The 24041-nt window shown below is 44.9% G+C and overlaps 1 protein-coding gene across 12 annotated transcripts in view; it reads left to right on the top strand.

Moving 5' to 3' along the window:
- DNM2 (dynamin 2) overlaps positions 1–24041 on the top strand; it is a 100575-nt gene that overhangs the window by 25753 nt on the left and 50781 nt on the right. For all 12 annotated transcript variants that reach the window (XM_061583541.1, XM_061583484.1, XM_061583571.1 and 9 more), the window contains exons 3-8: positions 7188–7337; positions 7967–8170; positions 8776–8874; positions 11683–11843; positions 12654–12796; positions 15932–16067. In XM_061583541.1, coding sequence (XP_061439525.1) covers positions 7188–7337; positions 7967–8170; positions 8776–8874; positions 11683–11843; positions 12654–12796; positions 15932–16067 — 893 coding nt within the window. The remainder of the gene's footprint in view (positions 1–7187; positions 7338–7966; positions 8171–8775; positions 8875–11682; positions 11844–12653; positions 12797–15931; positions 16068–24041) is intronic.

Genomic DNA, 24041 nt, shown 5'->3' with positions numbered 1-24041 from the left:
CCTGTTGATACCTATCAGATAGAAAGGAACGGAACCACTGTAATACAGTGCCTCCAATTCCCAATCCCTCCAGGCGATGTAAAAGGATACTGTGGTCGACAGTATCAAAAGCCGCTGAGAGATCGAGGAGGACAAGAAAGGTGAATTCTCCCCCATCTAATGCCCTCCTCATATCATCTACCAGAGCGACCAAGACTGTTTCAGTTCCATGCCCAGTCCTGAAACCCGATTGGTATGGATCTAGATAATCCGTTTCATCCAAGTGTGTCGACAACTGATTGGCCATCACTCGCTCAATGACCTTGCCCAAGAATGGTAGGTTCAAAATTGGGCGAAAGTTATTGAAAACTTGGGGATCCAAGGAGGGCTTCTTCAAGATGGGCTTTACGATTGCCTCCTTGAAAGCAGATGGCATCACACCCTCTTTCAAGGATGCATTTACCACTGCTTTGATCTCCTTGCCCAATTTCTCTCTGCAGCTCATAAGGAGCCACAATGGGCATGGGTCAGTTAGGCAAGTGGTAGGCTTCACAGTCGAGAGCACCTAGTCCACATCCTCAGAAGGGAGAAGCTGGAACCAATCCCAACTTACCGGTATGCAACTGGCCAACTCTGGTTCACTTACTGTGTCCACGGCGTATGGAATCGAGCTCCGTAGGTGTTCGATTTTGTCGGCGAAGTGCTTTGCCAATATGTCACAGGAGGGCTTTGACTGTTCCAAGGGTTCCTGGGCAACTGGACCGACCAGGCTTCGGACCACCTGGAACAGCCTCCTGGGACAGCACTCCACAGACGCAATAGAGGCAGCAAAGAAAACCTTCTTTTCTGCCTTTATTGCCACTTGGTAGGCAACTACTGCTGCTCTGACCTGTGTCCGGACATCTTCGGAGCGGGATTTCCGCCACTGGCGTTCTAGTCGTCTCACCTCCTGCCTCAGAGTACACAACCGTGGTGTATACCATGGTGCTAACTGAGTTCTATTCAGGGGGAGAGGACGTTTCGGAGCCACCCGGTCTAATGCCCTGGTGATCCCATCATTCCACTCCCTCACCAGGGTTTCGACTGGGCGACCTTCAGCAGGTTCTAGTTCCCCTAGCGCAGTCAGGAATCCATCCGGATCCATCAGGCGCCTGGGGCGGATCATTCTAATAGATCCTTCACCCCTGCGGATGGGGTGTGGCATTGAGAAGTCTATGTTTACCAGGTAGTGATCTGACCATGACACTGGGGTGGAATAAACCACTCCCAACTTCAGAGCACTCCTCTCCTCTCCCAGGACAAACACAAGGTCGAGAGCATGACCGGCTACATGGGTGGGCCCAGTGTTATTAAGGTGCAGTTCCCAGGAAGCCATGGTTTCCAGGAAATCCTGAGGGGATCCAGTGAGAGTGGTCTCGACATGCACGTTGAAGTCACCCAGCACTAACAATTCTGGGGACAACATCCGTACAGCCGAGACCACCTCCAGCACCTCGGCCAGGGAGTCTGCTGTGCAGCGGGGTGGGCGGTACACTAGCAGGATCCCCAAACTGCCCTTCGGGCCCAACCTCCAGTACATGCAATCAACAAATTGGGTCCTATGGAGAGGAGGTCTGGCAAAAACCAAGGACTCTCAATAGATTACTGCCACACCCCCTCCCCGCCTTCCGACCCTCGGCTGTTGTGCGTAACGGAAACCTGGTGGACACATGGCCTGAAGAATGGGAGCAGAGGCCTTGTCCAGCCAAGTCTCCGTAATGCATGCCAGGTCTGCCCGCCCATCCAAGATCATATCATGGATGAGCGCAGTTTTTTGTGCCACAGACCTGGCATTACACAACAGTAATCGAAGGTCGGTAAAAACCATGCGTCCCCCAGTTATCGTCTGGTTCTGGACAGACCCGGAACGGGATGGGTATAATGCATCTATCCCCCGTTCCCCTATTCTGGCTAGGTCTGCCAGCAGCACCCTTCCAGCGTCTGCTGCCCAATTTTTCTATAACTTGGCCCCTCACCTCCCTCCCTGGCTTGCACATACCTCTGTCCCTATCTGTCAATTAACAGGCCACCCACCTTAAAACAATATTGGTCCGGAGACCCGCCTCCGTCCCTAACGGCTGTATTTTAATTAAATTAATTTGAATTAAATAAAATTAGACTAAGTCAAAGCAAATTTTCCACCCCAATTCCACATTCATTCATCCATACACACCACCGCCGTCGCCTGTTAGTCCTTGCAGTGCTCTCACCGCCGCTTCCCGGCGCTCTAGGGCTCTCCACGGCTTCTCGGCCTCGGCGCCGCACTTCCGCGGCTGCCACGCCGCCACCAAGCCGCTCCTCCTTGTCACCTCCTCGCCGTCGTTGGGCCGCTCCTCCTCGGCGTCTTCCCTCCACCACCGCCGCTGTCGGACTGGCTCTCGCGGCGCTCTCACCACCGCTCACTGCCGGCTGTCCAGGGCCTTTCGGCCTAGACGCTGCACCTCCGCGGCTCTCACATTGCCCCCAAGCCGCTCCTTTCCGGCACCTCTTCACCGCCGCTGAGCCAATCTTCTTCGGCGTCCTCCCACCGCCGCTGGGGCCGCTGTCAGGGCTGGCTCTCGTGGCGCTCTCACTGCCACTTACCACCGGTGACCCGACGCCTCGCCGCCCGACGCCCGCGGCTCTGCTCTCATCCAGATAGAAGTGCCCCAAGGCTGCCAGGAGAACACCGTCCCGGCAGCAGCCCACGTAGCAGCGTCAGGCCGGAGAACGCCGGCAGCTTGAGCCAAGTTCGAATCCGAGCGGCCGCTCTCCATTCTCCGGCTACTCTCTGCAACGTTTTCTCTCGGCACCCTCCACGGCGTTCTCTACTGCGCCCCTCCGCTACGATATCACCCTCTGGAGCCAGGTAGGAGGGTAACCATCTCAGTTTACAAAAGGGGGTGACGATTGTTCTACTCTGCCCATTCATGCCCCCAGAAGATGTTAAATAGGTGGTAAATAGGTGGTAAATAGATGGTCACTGCGGAGCTCCGAAAAAGACGTCTGCCTATGCCGCCATCTTCCTTTCTCATCCATGGACTGCAAAAAAGACAAATAATTGGGTGTTAGAACAAATTAAATCATAACTGTCACTAGAAGCTAAAATGATGAAGCTGAGGTTATCATACTTTGGACACATAATGAGAAGACGTGATTCACTAGAAAAGACAATAATGCTGGGAGAAACAGAAGGGAGTAGAAAAAGAGGAAGGCCAAACAAGAGAAGGAAAGGAAGCCACAGACCTGAACTTACCAGATCTGAACAGGGTAGTTCAAGACAGATGCACTTGGAGGTCACTGATTCATAGGGTCACCATAAGTCGTAATCTACTTAAAGGCATATAACAACAACAATATTTTGGTTTTATACTCTGAAAACTGCTTTGAAGCCTATTTCGGCATTAAATACTCGACAACCTATGTTCGATCAGGTATACCAGAATCAGATGTCATGGGTGTTAATTTTCAAAGCACAGTCTTAGCCCCTCAAAAGGAACTGAATCTCCCTTGATATCATACGATACCTTATAAACCCTTGAAGGACTCTATTTTAGGAGAACCTATAGTAACTATATGTGGGGGTGGAAGATATGGTTCAAGAAAACCTTCTCACCATATCAAGAGATCTTACCATTGTTTATCAATTCCGACACGACGTCCTCGGCCAAATAGACAGGTGTACTTGGATGACAACCCGCCCGGATTACTAGTCCTGCTTTTTAACGCCAGATCGGTAAATCAAAAAACTACGATCATTCAGGACCTTATCCTGGATGAACATGCCGACTTGACATGTATTACAGAAACCTGGTTAGATGAATTAGGCGGGGTGAACCTTGTCGATCTCTGCCCTCCAGGTTTCTGTGTACACCAACAGGCTAGACCGGGGGGTCGGGGTGGGGGAGTCGCAGTGGTCTTTCGTGACTCCATTCCTATTACCAAGTACCCTCTTCTGCAAATTCCAGGATTAGAGTGTCTTTATTTGAAACTCGGTGGGCGGACCAAAATAGCAATTTTATTGGTGTATCAACCTCCCCGCTGCCCAGCAGTCCTTCTATCTGGACTATCCAAATTGATCTCTGACCTGTTATTGGAATCTCCCAGGATGTTGATTCTGGGTGATTTCAACATCCACGCAGAGTCTTCACTTCATGGAGAGGCCCGAGACTTTATAGCAGCAATGTCTACTATGGGCCTATTTCAACTAATAACAGGCCCTACTCATACAGCGGGTCACACCCTCGATCTTGTTTTTTATGCGGGACAGGATGACAAGGTTCTAGGAGTGGTAGATCCCTTGATAACTCCGTTGTCATGGACAGACCATCACCTAGTCAGCTTTAGGCTAACTGCGACTCATACCCACCGGGGGGAGAAGGGACCTATTAAAATGGTCCGCCCCAGGAGACTGATGGATCCTGATGGTTTCCTATCAGCCCTTGGGGAATTCCCTGTCTCCCAAGTAAACGATTCTGTCGATACTCTGGTCAATCTCTGGAACAGTTCTCTGACCAGGGCGATCGACACAATCGCTCCCGAGCGTTCCCTCCTGCGTTCCAGAAGAAAACCAGCCTTATGGTTCTCAAATGAACTGATGGTGATGAAACACACTCGTCAGGGGCTAGAGCGACGTTGGCGGAAAACTCGAAGCGAATCTGATCGACTTGTCGTTAAAGAATTTTCAAAAATTTATTCAACTATTAGATGATCTACTCAAAAGGCCTTTTTTACAGCTTCCATCTCATCAGCCATTAACCAGCCGGCTGAATTATTCCGTGTGGTTAGAAACTTGCTTAACCCAGCTGACCCTGGGGATAACAGGGATTTTCCCCCAAATCACTGTCAAGAGTTTGCCTTTTATTTTGCGAATAAGATCGATCAGATCCGCTCCGACTTAGAAGCCAATTTCAATGCAGTCTCTATGGATGTACCTTCGGCCTCTGTCTGTCCAATTAAAATGGATTCCTTTCAACTTGTTCAACCTGAAGATATAGACAACCTCCTTGGAGGAATGAGACCTACCACCTGCCCACTTGACCCTTGCCCTTCATGGATTATTAAACAAGCCAAAGGAGGTCTGGCTCAATGGGTCTGTGGAGTAGTTAACGCCTCACTCCAACAAGGCTCCCTACCGGGATGTCTGAAAGAGGCCATCGTGAGACCGCTCTTGAAGAAATCCTCCTTAGACCCATCATGCTTGGGCAATTATCGACCAGTATCCAACTTACCTTTTCTAAGTAAAATCGTGGAACGGGTGGTGTCTAGTCAACTTCAACGCTTCCTAATGGAAACGGATTATCTTGACCCATTCCAATCTGGGTTCAGACCTGGCCACGGGACCGAAACGGCTTTGGTCGCCTTGGTGGATGACCTTCGAAGGGAGTTAGACAGGGGGAGTGTGTCCCTGTTGATTCTCCTGGATCTCTCGGCGGCCTTTGACACCATCGACCATGGTATCCTTATTAATCGCCTCTCGGGGATGGGGCTTGGGGGTACTGTGCTTTGCTGGCTCCGCTCATTCCTGGAAGGTCGATCTCAAAAGGTATTAATTGGAGACTCTTGTTCAGCCCCCTGGCCGCTGACCTGTGGTGTTCCACCGGGTTCCATCCTGCCTCCATTGTTATTTAACATTTATATGAAGCCACTAGGTGAGGTCATCCGGAGGTTTGGAGTTTGTTACCACCAATACGCTGATGATACTCAGCTTTACTTCTCCTTTCCCCCTGAAGCCAAGGAAGCCGTTCGTCCCCTAAACCAGTGTCTGTCCTCAGTGACGGATTGGATGAAGAAGAACAAGTTGAAATTAAATCCAGACAAGACAGAAATGCTCCTTTTCAGTCGCAAGGCTAACCTGGAAACGTGGAATGTACCTGTGTTAGACGGGGTTACACTCCCCCTGAAGACCCAAGTCCGCAGTTTGGGTGTGCTTCTGGACTCGGCTTTGAACCTGGAAGCACAGGTTGCTGCTGTGTCCGGGAGCGCTTTTGCCCAGCTAAGACTGGTCCGCCAACTGCGCCCGTTTTTAGAGTTATCTGATTTGACAAGGGTAACTCATGCCTTAGTTACATCCCGGCTCGACTACTGCAACGCACTCTATGTGGGGCTGCCTTTGAAGACAGTTCGGAAGCTTAAACTGGTCCAACGTGCAGCTGTAAGAATGCTAACAGGAGCCGATATTCGTGCTCACACAACTTCTCTGTTGCAACATCTGTATTGGTTGCCGATCTGCTTCCGGACTCAATTCAAGGTGCTGATGTTGACATTTAAAGCCCTTTACGGCTTGGGCCCTGTCTATCTATCCGACCGGCTGTCTTTTTATAACCCTCCCCGTTTTCTTAGGTCCTCCGATAACTCCCTCCTTAAGATACCCTCTTCCACCCAAGTTCATCTGGTAGGAACCAGAGACAGGGCGTTCTCAGTTATCGCCCCGAGACTCTGGAACTCCCTGCCTATAGAGGCACGGTTAACCTCCTCACTCCCTGCATTTCGTCGCCAGGTTAAAACATATCTTTTTCGTCTTGCTTTTAACCCAGATTAAGGATTAGGAAATCTTTTACCTATGAGATGATTAGGATCATTTTATTGTATAGGGCTTACTATCTAACGTTGTTTTAAATGGGTATTCTTAGCTGCTACTGTTGTTTTTACATTGTATTTTTTATCACGGAATTGTTCGCCGCTCTGAGCTTCTTTGAAGATAGAGCGGCATAGAAATGTTTAAAATATATATATATATATATAGCCTCGGACTAAAGCAACGGCATATTGGTGACAGAACATAATAGACAATGAATATTAGCACATTTGGGGGATATGTTTTTCTCCTCAGCACTAGAGATGTTAAGGCCTCGGGGGAAAAAAACAAGAAAAAATCAGAAAATAAAACATTATTTCCCATTTCTCCCCATATTTTTCTGGTTTTTTCACCGAAGAATTGGAGAATTCCTGGGAAAAAAGGTGACGTGTCCCCCCCCCCCCCAAATTTCTCCTTTTTCCCCACTGGGCCTTCCCACGTCTACCCAGGACTATTTTCATAAAATGAGGCTGCTGAGCATGCAGTGCAGACTTACAAATCAGGTAGGCGTGATAAAGCATGTGGTACAGTTAAAAGTGGTTTTCATGTGAGCCCTCAAAAGCTTTCCCAGAGGTCTGTGTCACAACCTGACAAAATGTTTCCTCTCTTTCAGAATATGCTGAGTTTTTGCACTGCAAGTCTAAGAAGTTTACAGATTTTGATGAAGTCCGGCAGGAGATTGAAGCAGAGACGGACAGGGTCACAGGAACAAACAAAGGCATCTCTCCTGTCCCCATCAATCTGAGAGTGTACTCGCCACATGGTAGGTGTGGTTTTGTGCCCTGGATGAGCCTTTTAAAAGTGGGTATTACTGGACCACAAGCATATACCTGAGGGCTATTGGACTACTGAAAGCGTACTGGCCTGGAAATACCCACTTAAAAAGGAATGTTATGGCTTTATGTAGTATTTCTTAGGAATAAGAATCTCTATTCGCTTAAGCTCTGGGAAGATGACAAGGCATCAGATGTACCTTGTTTTAAAAGGCTTTGGGGTCTTACTATCCTGAAGATAACTGGTCAGACATATGCTTTTTTGTTTTTATGAGAAGACACGTTCCTATAACTTTGAAAATAATGTCATGACTCTTGCTTTGTGAATAGAGACTCACAAGAGGTTTTGGCCTTTTTGAAACAATGTTTTAAATAGAATTTTGTATTAAGAAACTCATTCTGAGGTTTCTATATTTGTTTTACAGAAATGTTTTTATAAATTATCATTGAAGCACATAGGGTTGATCTCTCTAAAGTCTTGGGAGTCTTCCCTTCCTCCTTTGATGGAAAGAGTTTGGCAAAGCTCCTTGAGGTCCAGAGTTTGCCTTCACAAAGCAAAACTTGATGACCTTCTCAAAGGAAGGTTCTTAATGCTTTTGTCTTTTTCTTTTCTTTTCAGTGTTGAATCTGACATTGATTGACCTTCCAGGTATTACTAAGGTGCCAGTGGGTGACCAACCCCAGGACATTGAGTACCAGATAAAAGATATGATTTTGCAGTTCATCAGCAGAGAGAGCAGCTTGATTCTTGCTGTGACTCCAGCCAACATGGATTTGGCCAACTCAGATGCTCTCAAAATGGCCAAAGAAGTTGACCCACAAGGTAAAAACAATACTCCATTTTTTCCCTTTAACCTGTTGCACTGATAAATGCATACAGTCCCAAGGCAGAACAGAGTAGGGACTCTGAAATATCACTCTGAGCTACTCTGGTGACAAAAGGAAACACTGAATCTTACTAGGTAGAATAGCCTAATGTCAAGATGTTTTTTCTGCAGTCCTGTAACAAACACTTTACTAAAATGCTTATCTTCAAAGGGAATTTCCTAGCGGGCCCTGGGAGCAGAATGATAACATAAGGTTAGGACAACTGGAACTTGAAAATGCAGAGTAGAACAAAATGGAATAATTCCTGCCCTTGGTAGTTGTAATTTTAGTTCTGGGTAGTATGAAGTAATGCTTTACAAAAAATTTACAAAAATCATAATCACCCTGAGAAACCTGAAATGTGCAAACTAGCTCTGCTAAACATATCATTTATTACACTGCACTTACCAAGGTGATAATGTTATGTCATATCTCTGCCATTACTATTGTGTTGAGAAATTGTTTTGTCAATAATGTGTGATACAGTTTTGGAGAGCTTATTTAATTGCTTCCCTGAATATTTGGACCATCTTGTGATCAGAAGTTCTGTTTTTTCCTCAGGCTTACGGACTATTGGGGTAATAACCAAGCTAGACCTGATGGATGAGGGCACTGATGCTAGAGATGTTCTGGAGAACAAACTCTTGCCTCTTCGAAGAGGTAGATAGCTGTTAAAATGTACAACTAAGGGATATGTGTTTGCATGAACTAGGGATGTGCTAGAATTCCACCCAATTCGGATGTGGTACGGAATTTTCCATTAATTTGCTTATTCACTATAGTTGTGGTTTGAATTTTTACGCAGTGATTTTCTGCAACTATTTTTGGAAACAGATTTTTTAAAAAATCCTTATCTAAAACATTGATATGAATATCAATATTTTTATCCATATTTCCTTCAATTTATTGATATTCCTTTTATCATTTCCTTTCAAAATATTGATGTTGCCTTTAAAAGTATCAATATTAATATCAGTATTTTTTCCATGGGGGAAAAACGGATGAGTAAAATTGGGCAAAGAATAAACTTGAATGGATGACAGCATATTAGGTTGACAGATTGCTTTCAAACCGGCACTGGCCAGTAGATCCCATCCCTAGCATGAGCACAAGCCTTGTAGCACTAGTCAAATTCATAGACTTGAATAAAAAGTGTATTTCATAATCAGACTTGAATGAAGTACCGGGGTTAATGATATGGCTCCAAATTGTCATGCAATGTATATTTAATATGCACTCAATTGGATTTTGTCCAACAGTGCTGGAAGAAGTGAAAGTAGGTAGTCTTGAAGTATGCTGTTTGTTTTGCTGTCTTTCCATCATCCTTAAAGCTCTGAGCTTTCTTTTATTCTTGGCATTATTGGGCACAAAATGTCAGCAAGATGCTTGTGGGACATGATCTGCAACCATCTGAATTGGGAGAGGCCATGCAAGCCCTGGACCACTGCCTGGACTCGGTGGTGGGCTGGATGACGGCCAATAAACTGAGACTGAATCCTAGCAAGACAGAGGCACTGTGGGTTGGTGGTTCCTGAGTTCAGATAATTGATCAGTTGTCTGCTTTGAATGGGGTCATACTATTATTTATTTATTTATTTAGTTTCATTTATAAACCGCCCATAGCCAATGGCTCCCTGGGCGGTGTACATCAAACAGTAATACAATAAAACAATAAATCAACAAAATCAGTCAATATAAAATACAAATACACTAGACAATATAAGAAACAACTAAAGCAATAACACATTAAAATACATAAAAATATATTAAACATATTTAAAATGTATTTAAAATGCAGTTAAAATGCAGTTAAAATGCCTGGGAGAATAGGAAGGTTTTAGCCTGGCGCCGAAAGGATAACAACGTAGGCGCCAGGCGTACCTCCTCGGGGAGACTGTTCCACAATTCGGGGGCCACCATAGAAAAGGCCCTGGATCTTGTGATTACCCTCCGAGCTTCTCGATGACTCGGTACTCGGAGGAGGGCCTTAGATGTCGAATGAAGTGCATGGGTAGGTTCATAGCGGGAGAGGCGTTCCATCAAGTATTTCGGGCCCACACCGTGTAGGGCTTTGTAGGTCAATACCAGCACCTTGAATTTGGCCCGGAAACAAATTGGCAACCAGTGCAAACGGGCCAGAACAGGTGTAATATGTGAGGACCGACTGGTCCTTGTCAATAATCTGGCTGCTGCGTTTTGCACTAGCTGCAGCTTCCGAACCATCTTCAAGGGCAGCCCCACATAGAGTGCATTACAGTAGTCCAATCTAGAGGTCACTAGAGCATGAACAACTGAGGCGAGGTCGTCCCCGCCAAGATAGGGGCGTAGTTGGGCTACCAAACAAAGATGGTAGAACGCATTCCGAGCTACCGAGGCTACCTGAGCCTCGAGTGACAAGGAAGGATCGAGAAGAACCCCCAAACTACGAACCTGTTCCTTCAGGGGGAGTGTAACCCCATCCAGAACAGGATGAACATCCTCCATCCGGAAAAGGCACTCACCAACAGCGTCTCAGTCTTATCTGGATTGAGTTTCAGTTTATTAGCTCCCATCCAGTCCATTATCGCAGTTAGGCAACGGTTCAGCACATCAGCAGCCTCACCTGAAGAAGATGAAAAGGAGAAATAGAGCTGCGTGTCATCAGCGTACTGATGGCAACGCACTCCAAAACTCCGGATGACTGCACTCAGAGGCTTCATGTATATGTTGAAAAGCATGGGGGACAGAACCGATCCCTGTGGGACTCCACAATGGAGAGTCCAGGGTATCGAGCAATGCTCCCCAAGCACTACCTTCTGGAGGCGATCCGCCAAGTAGGAGCGAAGCCACTGCCAAGCAGTACCCCCAACTCCCAACTCCGCGAGCCTCTCCAGAAGGATACCATGGTCGATGGTATCAAAAGCCGCTGAGAGATCAAGGAGAATCAACAGAGCTACACTTCCCCTGTCCCTCTCCCGACAAAGGTCATCATACAGGGCGACCAAGGCTGTTTCTGTGCCAAAACCGGGCCTAAAACCGGATTGAAATGGATCTAGATAATCGGTTTCATCCAAGAGCGCCTGGAGCTGGCTGGCAACCACACGTTCTAAGACCTTGCCCAGAAATGGAACATTCGCTACCGGTCGATAGTTGTTCATATTGTCTGGTTCATACTCCCTCTGAAAGAGCAGGTCCGTAGTCTAGGGGTACTCCTGGATCCATCTTTGTCACTAGAGGCCCAGGTGACCTCCGTGGCTAGGGGTGCCTTTTATCAGCTTCAGCTGGAAAGACAGCTGCAGCTGTTGTCTATGCACTGGTAACCTCCAGGCTGGATTACTTGTCATGCGCTGTATATAGGGCTGCCCTTGAGGTTGGTCCAGAAGCTGCAGCTGCTGTCTTGTTGTGACCTAGCCACCTTCTCAGCATTTGTACTGGGCCATGTGCAAAACTGTGAGGCAGAAACTAATATTTGGAGCTGTCCACTCATAGGCTACATGGGAGTTGTGAATCGGAGCCAAAAGGATATTGATGGTAAGAAGGACATCAGAGCAGCACTGGCAGCTGAGCGCAAGTTCTTCCTTTCCCATCCTGCTTACAGACACATGGCAGACCGCATGGGAACCCCTCACTTGCAGAAGATCCTCAACCAGGTACACTGTTCTTGTTGCAGCCTGGCTCTTTTGCCTGACTCTTTATAATTGGTTTATCTTCAGTTGGACACCACTGTTTCCCCCTAAACTTTGTAGAGGTGCTACATTGTGGAGGAGGATGTCTTACACCTCTCAGCTCATATATGATCTTTCCCCCTGTCTCTACTCTCACAAAAGGAGGTTAGAGCTAGTTCAAACATTTCAGAGAAGCAGGGGAGAACAGAAAAGGGCTTCTTGGTTTCTAGCTTATTTCTGTTTCAGCTCAGTATTTTGCTGGTCTTTGACAAGAAATAAGTATACAGTGGCACTAATCTGCTGTCATACGCAGGCTTGTCATTGGATGTTCCAAGTGAACATGAATGAAATTTCTTGGAGCAGAAGATGATCTGTAGATGGTTTCCATAAATTACTGCCTGCTTTGGAAGGCATGAAGGGGCTGGGCTGGGAGCAGCAAACTTTTCTTCTAACTTTCTTTGTCCCCAGCAACAGTAAGGGCAAGTAGGAAAGGACTTTAGTGCTAGAAAGAAGGAGAAGGTGAACCCTGGGGAGCTGTGCCTTGTTGGGCAGAGATGGGGCTGAAAGGGTTGTTTGTTGCCATACCTAACTCTGAACAGTGCCTTGGAGCCACATCTATTCCTTTTGAGCAAGATGAAAGATCCATCACAGCACAACACACCCCTGATTGAGAGCAAAAGAGAAAGGCCGCAACCTAGCTGACTTAAAAGAGAAAATTGCTTGTATTCAGCAATAAACAACACTGCTCATAGTGATGTTGATGTAAAACAATTATCCTCTTTTTTTCTCTCATAGCAATTGACAAACCATATCCGGGAGACTCTGCCATCACTGCGCAGCAAACTCCAGAGCCAGCTTCTGTCCCTTGAAAAAGAAGTGGAGGAATACAAGAACTTCTGCCCTGATGACCCTACGCGGAAAACCAAAGCCTTGCTTCAGTAGGTCAAATCTACATTGAGCTTTACCTCTCACTTGGGCAGCTTCCTTTTTGCATGTGTGCTTTCTGGGATTAGCTTTCAGGAGTTGCACCAGTGTATCTTGAGAAGCATGAAAATGTAATTTTTTGTTTTAGAGAGGATAATATGTTGTGGCAAGCATCCAGTGTGTTTCCTCTGTGTGTTTCTTACTTACACAATACTATTGAAGTGTAAGTCGCACTTTACAGTGTTCTATAAGCACAAAAAAAGTGTGTGCGTGCTGGAGGGCATCCTTTTGGATGCATCATTTATACAAACAACTTGGATGTGGTGTCTAATCTTTTATGTGGAGCAGTAAGCACTTTCTGGAATACCGGTCATAGTTTAAACTTGATCAGCATGACAAAATTGGTGGCTAGCATTATGTCAGCCAACGTTTGAGTGCTTTAACATGTTCTGTTCTTCATAATGGAGTATATTATATTTTGATCTATTATTATTCAGTCTCATTAAATCTTTTGATTTACCTAGAGTTTTCACCTGGACCATAGAAGTTTTTATATTGTGGTAATGATATGGGAATGAGAATAGTTTCCCATCTAGAAATAATAATTATGATGATCAGCCTTAGTGGGAGTTGCCTTCTTCTGCTGGGAATCATTTTATTTGCTTAGCTTTCTGGCAGAGTTTAAGATTTCATGTATACATTCCAATAGAAGTTGATTGAGTAAAAGTGTTATCTTTCACTGTACATTCATGATGGCTTCTGCTGATTCAGCAGACACTGGCATGATGGAAACCTATAACAGGTCCCAATATTATTTTTGTATTTTATTACCTGCTTTTTACCTTGAGGTTGCAGGGCAGATTGCAACCATTTAAAATAACCTGATATCCCTCTCTGGGGTCTCCCCTACACTTGATACTAATGGATGCTGTACCACTGGCCCCAACAGTGTGGTGGTTCTACTGTTGAATGCCGGGTCAGTCCATAATAAAACCATGCTGATCCATGATTTGGTCATGGATGGATGGGCCAACCTGGCATGTATCACTGAAACTTGGTGTGGGAGCTGGGCGGCCCAGATCTGCCCATCTGGGTACTTGGTACAACATCAGCCCAGACTGGAGGGTGGGGGGGGAGACGTTGCAGTAGTCCTGAGGAGTTCCTGTGTCGTGGAGTGCGACTGGGGGGCTGCATCTGATGTTGGGCCAAAGAGACAGATTAGGGATGCTGTTGGTATACTGCTCACCCTACTGCTCAACAGCCACCCTGACCAAGCTGGCTGAGGTTATCTCGGGTGTAGTGTTGGAGGAACCCAGATCAGTGGTTTTGGGTGACTTCAGCAACTATGCTACCTCGGGTCCAGCTTGGGAGTTCATGGCCTCCATGGCAACTATGGGCCTGTTTCAAATGGCCATTGGTCCAACACCAGAGCAGGGCATACCCTCGATCTAGTCTTTGCTCCATGAGGGGAGGGTGGTGGTCTGGAAATTGGTGGGATGGCTATCACCCCATTGTCATGGTCAGACCACTTCCTGGTGAGGTTTGGTGAGCGGCAATCCTCCCCTGCAGGGCTGAGGGACCAGTTAGGGTGGTCCGCCCCAGAGACAGATGGAATCTGATACATTCCTGAACGCTCTGAGGGGGGGGGGTTCAGTGGATAGAGCAGATGATCCTGTTGAGGCCCTAGTCTCACTATGGAATGATGAGACTCATAGGGCCATTGAGACAATCGGTCCTGAGGGTCCTCTCTGGAGCTGTGGAGTCTGCTTTGCTCCTTGGTATACTGTGGAGCTCTGGTCAATGAAACGGACCGAGTGAGGGCCAAATTGTAAGTGGCGTAGATCTCCGGAGCAGACCGAGCACATCTTCGGGCTTGCAATCAGAGTTGTGGGGGCAGCAAAGAGATCCTACTTCTCTGCCTCTGTTGCATCCTCAAGGAACCACCTAGCTGAGTTGTTCTGTGTGATCTGGAGGTTGATTATTCCTGACCAGGGGAATGGACCTCTGGAGCACATGGTGTTCAGCTGTAACCAGCTGGCTAAACAATTTGACGACAAAATCACTCAGCTCTGCACAATAGTAGTCACTGCTACTATTGTGGCAGTGCCAGCTGAAGTATCCAATGCAACGATAAACCCAGCGTTGTGGGATCAATTCCCGTAAATGCAGCCTGATGATGTATACAAGATGCTTGCAGTGATGTGCTCGACTGCCTGCTCATTAGATCCATGTCCATCCTGGCTTATTAAAGCTAGCTGGAGTGGGGTGACTGAATGGGTCACAAGTGTAGTAGATACCTGTTTCTTTTGCTTGATCTCTCAGTGGCATTTGATACCTTTGACCATGGTATTCTGGGACGACTCAGTGGAATGGGTATTGAAGACACTGTATTATGGTGGTTCCACTCTTACCCTCTGGGTTGTATCTAGAGAGTAACACTGGGTGAATGTTGCTTGGCCCCCTGGCACATGTGCTATGGGGTTCTGCAGGATACTATTCTCTCCCCAGTGCTATCCAGCATCTGTATGTGGGGCTGCCCTTGGCCTTGGTTCGGAAGCTCTAGCTGGTGCAAAATGCAGCGGTCAGAATGTTGATGGGAGCACATGGCCAACAACTTGTGACATTACTTTTAAAACATCTGCACTGGCTGCCCACCTGCTGCTGAGCCAGGTTCAAGGTCCTTGTATTAATTTACAAAGCCCTAAGCAATTTAGGTCCAGGGTATCTTAGGGACCACCAGAACGCTTATATCCCAGCTCAGTCACTGAGATCTTCTGCAGGAGCGGCTCTGGTTGTCCCCCGAGTTGGTGAGGCTCATTTGACATTGACACAGAATTGAGCCTTCAGTGTCATTGGCCCAGTTCTGTGGAATGCTCTGCCAACAGAGATTCAGCAGGCGCCTTCTGCTTTAACTTTTAAGTGCCTGCTGAAAACCTTTCTGTTTCGCCAGAGTTATGCAGGCAATTAAGAATGTGCTTTTTTCAACGACTGATCCTTTTTTATTGTATTTTTAATGGTTTTTTAAAAAAATCTATGGTTGTTTTAAACATGTAAAGTGCTTTGATGTTTTAACGAAATAGCAATATACAAATATTTTTATAAATAAATAAAAACAATTTAAAAACAACTTTCAATTAATATCTGTGTAGGATGGTCCAACAGTTTGCAGTGGACTTTGAGAAGCGAATTGAAGGCTCTGGAGACCAGGTAGACACACTAGAACTATCAGGCGGAGCCCGAATAAACCGCATCTTCCACGAAAGATTCCCTTTTGAACTTGTCAAGGTAAAAGACGTGGGGTTTTATCTCCAGTGGGTAATTTTCAAGCTTGGTGTTTATCCAAACCATACCTGTGTGTATCATCACACAGTTGTTGGCAATCAGTAATACAAACCTTCACCTTTCACCAGTGTTCTGTGCTTTGTTAGGACAGAGCAAAGCATAGATGTCTACTTTTTGGCTGATGATTTTGGAAGGTCTTAACTAATCACTTAAAGTTAGACAGGCGCAATTGTGGTCCTATAGAAGTCACTTTCATCCTTGTGGAACAATACCAAAGAAGGCACCTGCAGACCTAACTTTGTGCAAGTGTAAGACACATAATATGGCCTGCTGTACATTTCTTAATTGTCTTATGGCAAAAAAAATAGTCCTTAAGGTTAAAGTCCCTTAACCTTAAATTTTCTATTCACAGATTTAAAAAATCCAAGACAGTGTGCAGGCTTACAATCAAATAGACATGATATAAAAGGAAAAAATGGAGAAGAAGAAAACAAGCGAGCACAAATTCTTAGTTACATAATTGTTTTTATAATGGCTAGTTGTAATGAAGTAGTGCAAGAGCAAAGAAGCTTCTGCTTTTTGCTTGTGGAAAGCGGCAGTTCCCACACTGAGTCATTGTTAATGCAGCCTTGGCCCTGATGCATCTTCATTAAGTTCATGATGGCCCACATATGCCAGAGCATATGCACATATGTGGCTGATTTCATATCAAGCATCTTTCACCTGAATGGTGTGGTCATATTGTAATAATGCTGGATGGGTTGGTGTTTCCTAGGGTTCTGGATCTTGCACATGACCCAAGGATGAATCTACCAAAAGGAGAAACAAGAAATTTAGGATGATATGGGCTGTTCAGGAGAGGCCCCTAAGCAGTTATTAAATGCTTAGCTTTCAACTGTTGCTCCCATGATTGTCTTCATACATGCAATGCTGTGGGCCAGGTTCCACTCCAGGATACTGGGCTGGCTAGGGCTTGTGGGAGTTAAGAGTCCAAAATATCTGGAGGGTACCAGATTAGTAAAGGCTGCTGGAGTGTGTTACTTCTGTCTTACTGACTCTGTTGTCAGCACATTTCTATTGAAGAACTGATGTTTTATTTAGTATCTACTCAATATCCAAAAATCTCAAAGCAAGGTGCAGGAGAATAAAAGGCATACAATAAGAACATAAGAAGAGCCTGCTGGATCAGGTCATTGGCCCATCCAGTCCAGCATCCTGTTCTCACAGTGCCCAACCAGGTGCCTGGGGGAAGCCCGCAAGCAGGACCCGAGTGCAAGAACACTCTCCCCTCCTGAGGCTTCCAGCAACTGGTTTTCAGAAGCATGCTGCCTCTGACTAGGGTGGCAGAGCACAGCCATCATGGCTAGTAGCCATTGATAGCCCTGTCCTCCATGAATTTGTCTAATCTTCTTTTAAAGCCATCCAAGCTGGCGGCCATTACTGCATCTTGTGGGAGCAAATTCCATAGTTTAACTATGCGCTGAGTAAAGAAGTACTTCCTTTTGTCTGTCCTGAATCTTCCAACATTCAGCTTCTTTGAATGTCCACGAGTTCTAGTATTATGAGAGAGGGAGAAGAACTTTTCTCTATCCACTTTCTCAATGCCATGCATAATTTTATACACTTCTATCATGTCTCCTCAATGCGAACAACCAAACTAGGTTAGGTTTTATTATTGTTGTTGAGATTTTTAATTTTTTAATGTATTATATGTTTTATTTTGTACGTCGCCCAGAGTGGCTGAACAGTCAGCCAGATGGGCAACTAATAAATTTAATAAATAAAATAAATAATAAAATAAATAACTAAAACAGCATAAAATACAGTTCAAACTACACAGTGTAAGATAGTAAGATACAATACAATGCATGACCAACATTTAGCCTCAGAAGGCTTGAGTGAAAAGTCTTCAGCATGCACAATAAGTAAGTAAGTGTATGACTTATTTCAGGGCAATGGTCTTCCATGTGTTCACCTTGACACTTGCCATTGCCTGCTTAGATTAATTAAGAAATTATCTACTAAAGGAATTGCTTATTCAAAAATCACAAAGTATACATATTACCATAGTTTCTAGGCTTGCTGAAGGAGAGAGGCTTTATGCAAGTCCAGGTAGTCTCCAAAGACAAACTACACCATTATTTTGTTAAGGTTGAATGATACTTGGAGTAGTGGATAGGTTCCTAGACACTTCAGTGATCCACTTGGTTTTTAGACTGTCTTGAGAATTTTCTCACTGACCCTGCTGGGCAGACTCACCTTGTCATCCTCTGGAATGGGCCGTTTATGTGTTTGCTCTGCCCCTTCTTCTACACTTGTACCACAGCATTGTCCTGGTTTACAGAAGGAGATTGTGTTCTGAAGTGTTTGGGATTATTGGAGTTCAGGTTGCGAAAACCCAGGCTGAATCCAGTGAAATGCAGGGTAGAGCTTAAAGTTAAGACTATGCTGTAGCAGTCATGACAATAAAGAGGTATTCTTTTGCCACTGCTGTATGTATCCACATGGTGCCAACCAGCAGAACCTTTACACCACTGTCTCCTTTTTGCTTGGATCTGTTTTAGATAGTGTTGCATAACAGACAAGTCCTTTGGAGCTCTTTAGATGAGCAAGTGTGTTTAATGTTCTCATCGTGGTAGTTAAAGCATGTTGAGAGAAGGAATACCACTTTTCAGTGCTACAAAAATGCCTCTTCTAGGGTAGGGTTTGTCCTTTTCAGTATTGAGAAAAAATTCTCTTGATCTAACAAACTGGGGCAATCATGGGCCCTGTCTTTAATCTGCATGCTGGTGAATTGTGGGTGTAGAAAAATCAGAACTTCAGTCTAAGTTGAGCCAGAGGTTTTGCATGGAAACTGCTCTAGTAGCCCTGTGGATAATCTGTATCTGGAGATTAACAGATTGATTTGTATTTGGAAGGTGTCAGTGTGTTTGATGTTGGTGCCTTTGTATAATGCTTCTGCGATAACCTGATTGGATGCATTCAGTGGAGCTGCATTGGGAGATAGTTGCTCTGTCCCTTGACAGCTCTCCTGAAGGGTTTGCATGCATTTGTTCCCAAATGCAAAATTTATGTTCAGCTGATTCAAAATTTGTGTTCAGCTATTAGAGTTCTGACATTTTGGTGTCATCAACATGCTGATGATGTGCAACTAATTTCTCTTCAGATCAAGAAGCAGCATTGAATTCCTTGCACTAATGTCTGGATGTTATGAATTATGTGTGAAGATGAAATAAATAAATCCAAAGAAAGAAATAATTATGAGCTAAATGGTTGACAGACTGTGATTTGGGACATTTTCTCATCCCTCATAGGACCATGCTTTCCTCCACTCTTCTTGAAGAATCAAGTTCACAGACTTGGGAATCCAGAGTTGTTCCACCCTAGATGGTCAAATGGCAGCTGTGACCTGGAGTGCTTTTTGTGAGCTGCATCAAGTAAAGCAGATGCACTCTTTCCTTGATTAGACTGTGGCCACAGTCACTCACATCCTAAAAACCTATTGATTGATAACTGTAAGATGCTCTATTATGACCTGTTAGTAGCCTTTTCTAAAAAATCACAAGATGACATATAATATTTAAAAAATTCAAAAACAATAAATAGTAAAAGAGCAATAAAATAGACCACAACCTTCAACGTCTTTGAGGTAGGTGGAAAGGCTGAAGGGCTGCATAGCAGCTTAATTGGAAGAGGTGTGTCCTGGTAGTTGGTGACAGAACGGGCATGGCCTGATAACTGCTGAGTGCATCTAGCAGCAGCTGTGTGTGCTGGGGTCTCATTCTGTTTCCTGACTCCTAACTGAGCAACAGGAGCTATTGCAGCTGGTCCAGAGATTATACAAGCAAGCTGTCAGAGAGCGAGTGAACAGGGAGAGTGAGCAGGAGTTTGGCGGCAGAGGTCAAAGGGGGGGGTCCCTAATAAAAAAAATCTTGTAGCATGCACTACATACCAGTGGGATTTTCCTGTTAACCTTCATGGAGGACAGGACAAAGCACAAGTAGGAAAAAAAAGAAACAAAAGGTAATAGCAATTATGGACAGAAAGGACATTCAAGTGGTGGTGACCCACAAGGTGTGTACAGTATTTTCTTGCCTGAGAACATGGTGTACACATGCAACTAGTGCAAGCTGGTGGCACTGTCAGAAGAAAAAGTGAGAAGCCTGGAGCAGCAGGTGGGCACGCTCAAGAGTATAAGAGAAGATGAAGAATTCTTAGACAAAATGCTGGTACTATAGCAGCAAAGAGAAGTACAGGAGGTGGAAGAACAGCAGCATGTTGAAGCAGAAGAGGAGAGTGTTGAAGAGAGGAACAATGAAGTAGAGGAAACTCCATGGAAAAGGGTGAGTTAGGAGCAGGAGAGATAGAAAACACCCTTCACCGGTAGAACTATGGAACCACTTTCAAGCACTTGAGGATGAGACTGCAGGACAGCCTGCAGAGGAAGAATTACAGGAAACCCCACGTGACAGCAAGTGAGAGGCTGGAGCTCAGTCAAGCAGAGGCAATGAAAGCACGCCCCACAATAACAAGAAGAGTAGTAGTGGTGGGAGACTCCCTACTGCGTGGGATTAAAACCCAAGTATGCTGAGAAAACCCATGTACTCAACAAGTATGCTATTTCCCTGGAGGACAGATTAGAGATGTAATGGAAGGGTTGCCATCTCTCATAAAGCCCAATGACACACATCTTTTTCTTCTTGTCCATGTGGGAACAAATGATACTGCCAAGTGGAGCTACAAAGAAATCACAGCAGACATTGAAGCTCTGGGAAGGCCCAGATAGTCTTCTCATCCATCCTTCCAGTATTTAGGAGAGGAGTAGAAAGGGAAAGAAAAATATGCTGGGTGAATGACTGGCTTCGAAGGTGGCGTCGACACAAGAGATTTGGATTCTGTGACCACAGGCTGCACTTCCTGGAACATAGACTGCTGGCAGTGATAGGTTGCACCTCACAAGGACTGGGAATAATGTGTTTGGCCACAGCATGGAAATTTCATCAGAAGGGCTTTAAACTGAATCCTACGAGGGAGGGAGACATAAACTTGGAGGCAATGATTGACAAAGGTTTAAGCACAGAAACTGAGAGAATGACTCTAATGCGGCCCAATAAGAGTCTTCATAAAAATGTAGTAGGGAAGCCAGACCATAAATCACATGGTCTTCGATGTCTGTATACTAATGCTTAGAGTACGGGAAACAAACAGGACGAATTTGAACTTTTAATGCAGAAGGGTAAATACAACTTGATAGGTATAACTGAAACTTGGTGGGATGACTCCCATGACTGGAATACAGCAATTGAAGGATACAACTTGTTCAAAAAGAACAGAAGGAATAAAAAGGGAGGCGGAGTCGTGCTATGTTAAAAATACATATCCCTGCACAGAAATACAGAAGGACGAGTTTGGTAGCTCCACTGAGATCATATGGATTAAAATAAATGGGGCAAGGAATAAAAGGAACATGGTAGTTGGAGTCTATTGCCGACCACCCAATCAAGGAGAAGACAAGTATATGAAAGAGGATTGTTTTTATATAAAAATATATTTCTTTAGAGAACTAGAATTTTTCTAATATTTTCTGTTATAAAAATTCCCTCATTCTCTCAGCTAAAAATCTTCTTGAGTTTGTCTCCTCGGCCTGGTATCCATGGTGACTGATATGCCTAGAATGCATAGTACAGCTTAATCCTTGGTATTATAAGATAAATGGAACAGAATTTGTACTGAACATCCCAGCTCTCCAAGGCCTGGGACAGAATAACAGTGTAATGTAGTTAACTCGTAGCTGAAATGTGCTGGTTTTAGAATTACTGAGAAATTTCCTGATTGGCTGGAAGTTAATGTAGACAGCATAATCACTGTGTAACAGCTATGTAATGCTCATGTATAACCCCTTGATTGGATATGCTATTGTCTTTGTTCTAAAATGTATAAAAACCCTATGCAAGCAGTGCCACATTGCAGAGATCCACCAAACATTATGGGAGAATGACCGTGCGCTCTTAACCAATATGCTGCATGCCTGTGCTTCCAATTTCCTAAAGGACCCCTGGTCTTTCGAATCCCAAAATTTCCCGTCAGATGAAACATTTGAAAAGCAAACTGCCACTGTTTCAAGGAGGCATGATGTAGTAGTAATGGGGGACTTCAGTTCAGAGCTTGGAAAAGTTACTTTTTTGAACTACAACTCCCATCAGCCCCAGCCAGCATGGCCACTGGATTGGACTGATGGGAGTTGTAGTTCAAAAAGGTAACTTTTCCAAGCTCTGCTTCAGTTACCCTGATACCTGTTGGGAGACAAATTCCTGACTTGTGTTGGAGATAACATTCTCCTTCAGAAAGTGGAGGAAGGAACTAGATGACCAGCTAACCTTGACTTGTTTGTAACCAATCAGAGATGACCTAGTGGATGAAGTGGCAGTTATGGGAACTCTGGGGGAAAATGACTAAGTTATACTTGAGTTACTGATTTTAAAGGAACCAAAAGCTGAGAGTAGCCATATATGTACCCTGAACTTCAGGAAAGCCTATTTTAATAAACTCCGAGCAATGATAAGTAAGTCCCATGGCAAGCAACCCTAATGAAAAAAGGAGTCCAAGATGGCTGGGAGTTTCTAAAAGAGGAAATTCTAAAGGCCCAATGGCAGACAATTCCATCAAGGAAAAAAGGGGGAAGCCAGCAGAAGAAGCCAGTGTGGCTTCACAAAAAGCTTAGAGATGACCTGAAAATAAAAAAGGACACATACAGGAAGTGGAAGGAAGGCCAGGCCACAAAGGAAGAGTACAGACAGGTAGCACTGAATTGCAGGGATGGCGTCAGAAAGGCTAAAGCTGAGAATGAGCAGGGGTTAGCGAGAGATGCTAAAAGCAACCAAAAAGCTTTCTTCAAGTACATCCATAGTAAAAGTCAGAAAAGAAATGGTGGTTCAGCTACTCAATGAGGATGGCAAAATAATAAATGACAAAGAAGCAGCAGAAGTGCTTAATTCCTATTTTGGCTCGATCTTCTCCCAAAACAGGGTCTATGCCCCTCCTGGCAAATGTGAAGTTAAAGGGGCAGGATTGCAGCTTGAGATCGATAGACAAATGGTCAAGGAATACCTAGTTGCTTTGAATGAGGTCAAATCTCCAGGGCCCAATTAACTGCATCCTAGAGTATTGAAGGAACTAGCTGAAGAACTCTCAGAACCACTGTCTATTATCTTTGCAAAATCGTAGAGGATGGGTGAAGTGCCCGATGACTGGCTAAAGCGGTTAGTTTATAAGCATCTTGAAAACAATTCAGTGATTACTAGAAGCCAACATGGATTTGTCATGAACAAATCCTGCCAGACTAATCTTATCTCATTTTTTGATCAGGTAGCCTCCCTTGTAGACTGTGAGAATGCCATGGACATAATATATCTTGACCTCAGCAAACTTCTGACAAAGTGCCCTACGATATTCTGATTAGCAAGCTAGCTAAATGTGGGCTGGATGGAACAACTATCAGGTGGATCCACAGCTGGCTACAGAATCATAGTTAAAGAGTGCTTATCAATGGTTCCTTCTCAAACTGGGGGGAGGTAACAAGTGGGGTACAGCAGGGCTCAGTCCTGGGCCCAGTGCTCTTCAACATTTATATTAATGACTTGGATGAGGAGGTGCAGGGAATGTTTATCAGATTTGCAAATGACACAAAATTGGAAGGGATAGCTAATACCCTGGGGGACAGAAACAAAATTCAAAGAGATCTTGATAGGCTGGAGCATTGGGCTAAAAACAACAGAATGAAATTTAACAGGGATAAGTGTCAAGTTCTACACCTAGGAAAAAGAAACCAAGTGCACAGTTATAAGATGGGGGATACTTGGCTCAGCAAGAAGGATCTTGGAATTGTTGATCACAAGCTGAATATGAGCCAACAGTGTGATGTAACTGCAAAAAAGGCAAAAGCTCTTTTATGCTGCATTAACAAAAGTATAGTTTCCA

The sequence above is a fragment of the Rhineura floridana genome, chromosome 1, assembly GCF_030035675.1.
Source record: "Rhineura floridana isolate rRhiFlo1 chromosome 1, rRhiFlo1.hap2, whole genome shotgun sequence".
NCBI lineage: Eukaryota > Metazoa > Chordata > Lepidosauria > Squamata > Rhineuridae > Rhineura > Rhineura floridana.
Note: the sequence above shows the minus strand (reverse complement) of the source record. Positions and strands in the feature narration are given on the sequence as shown.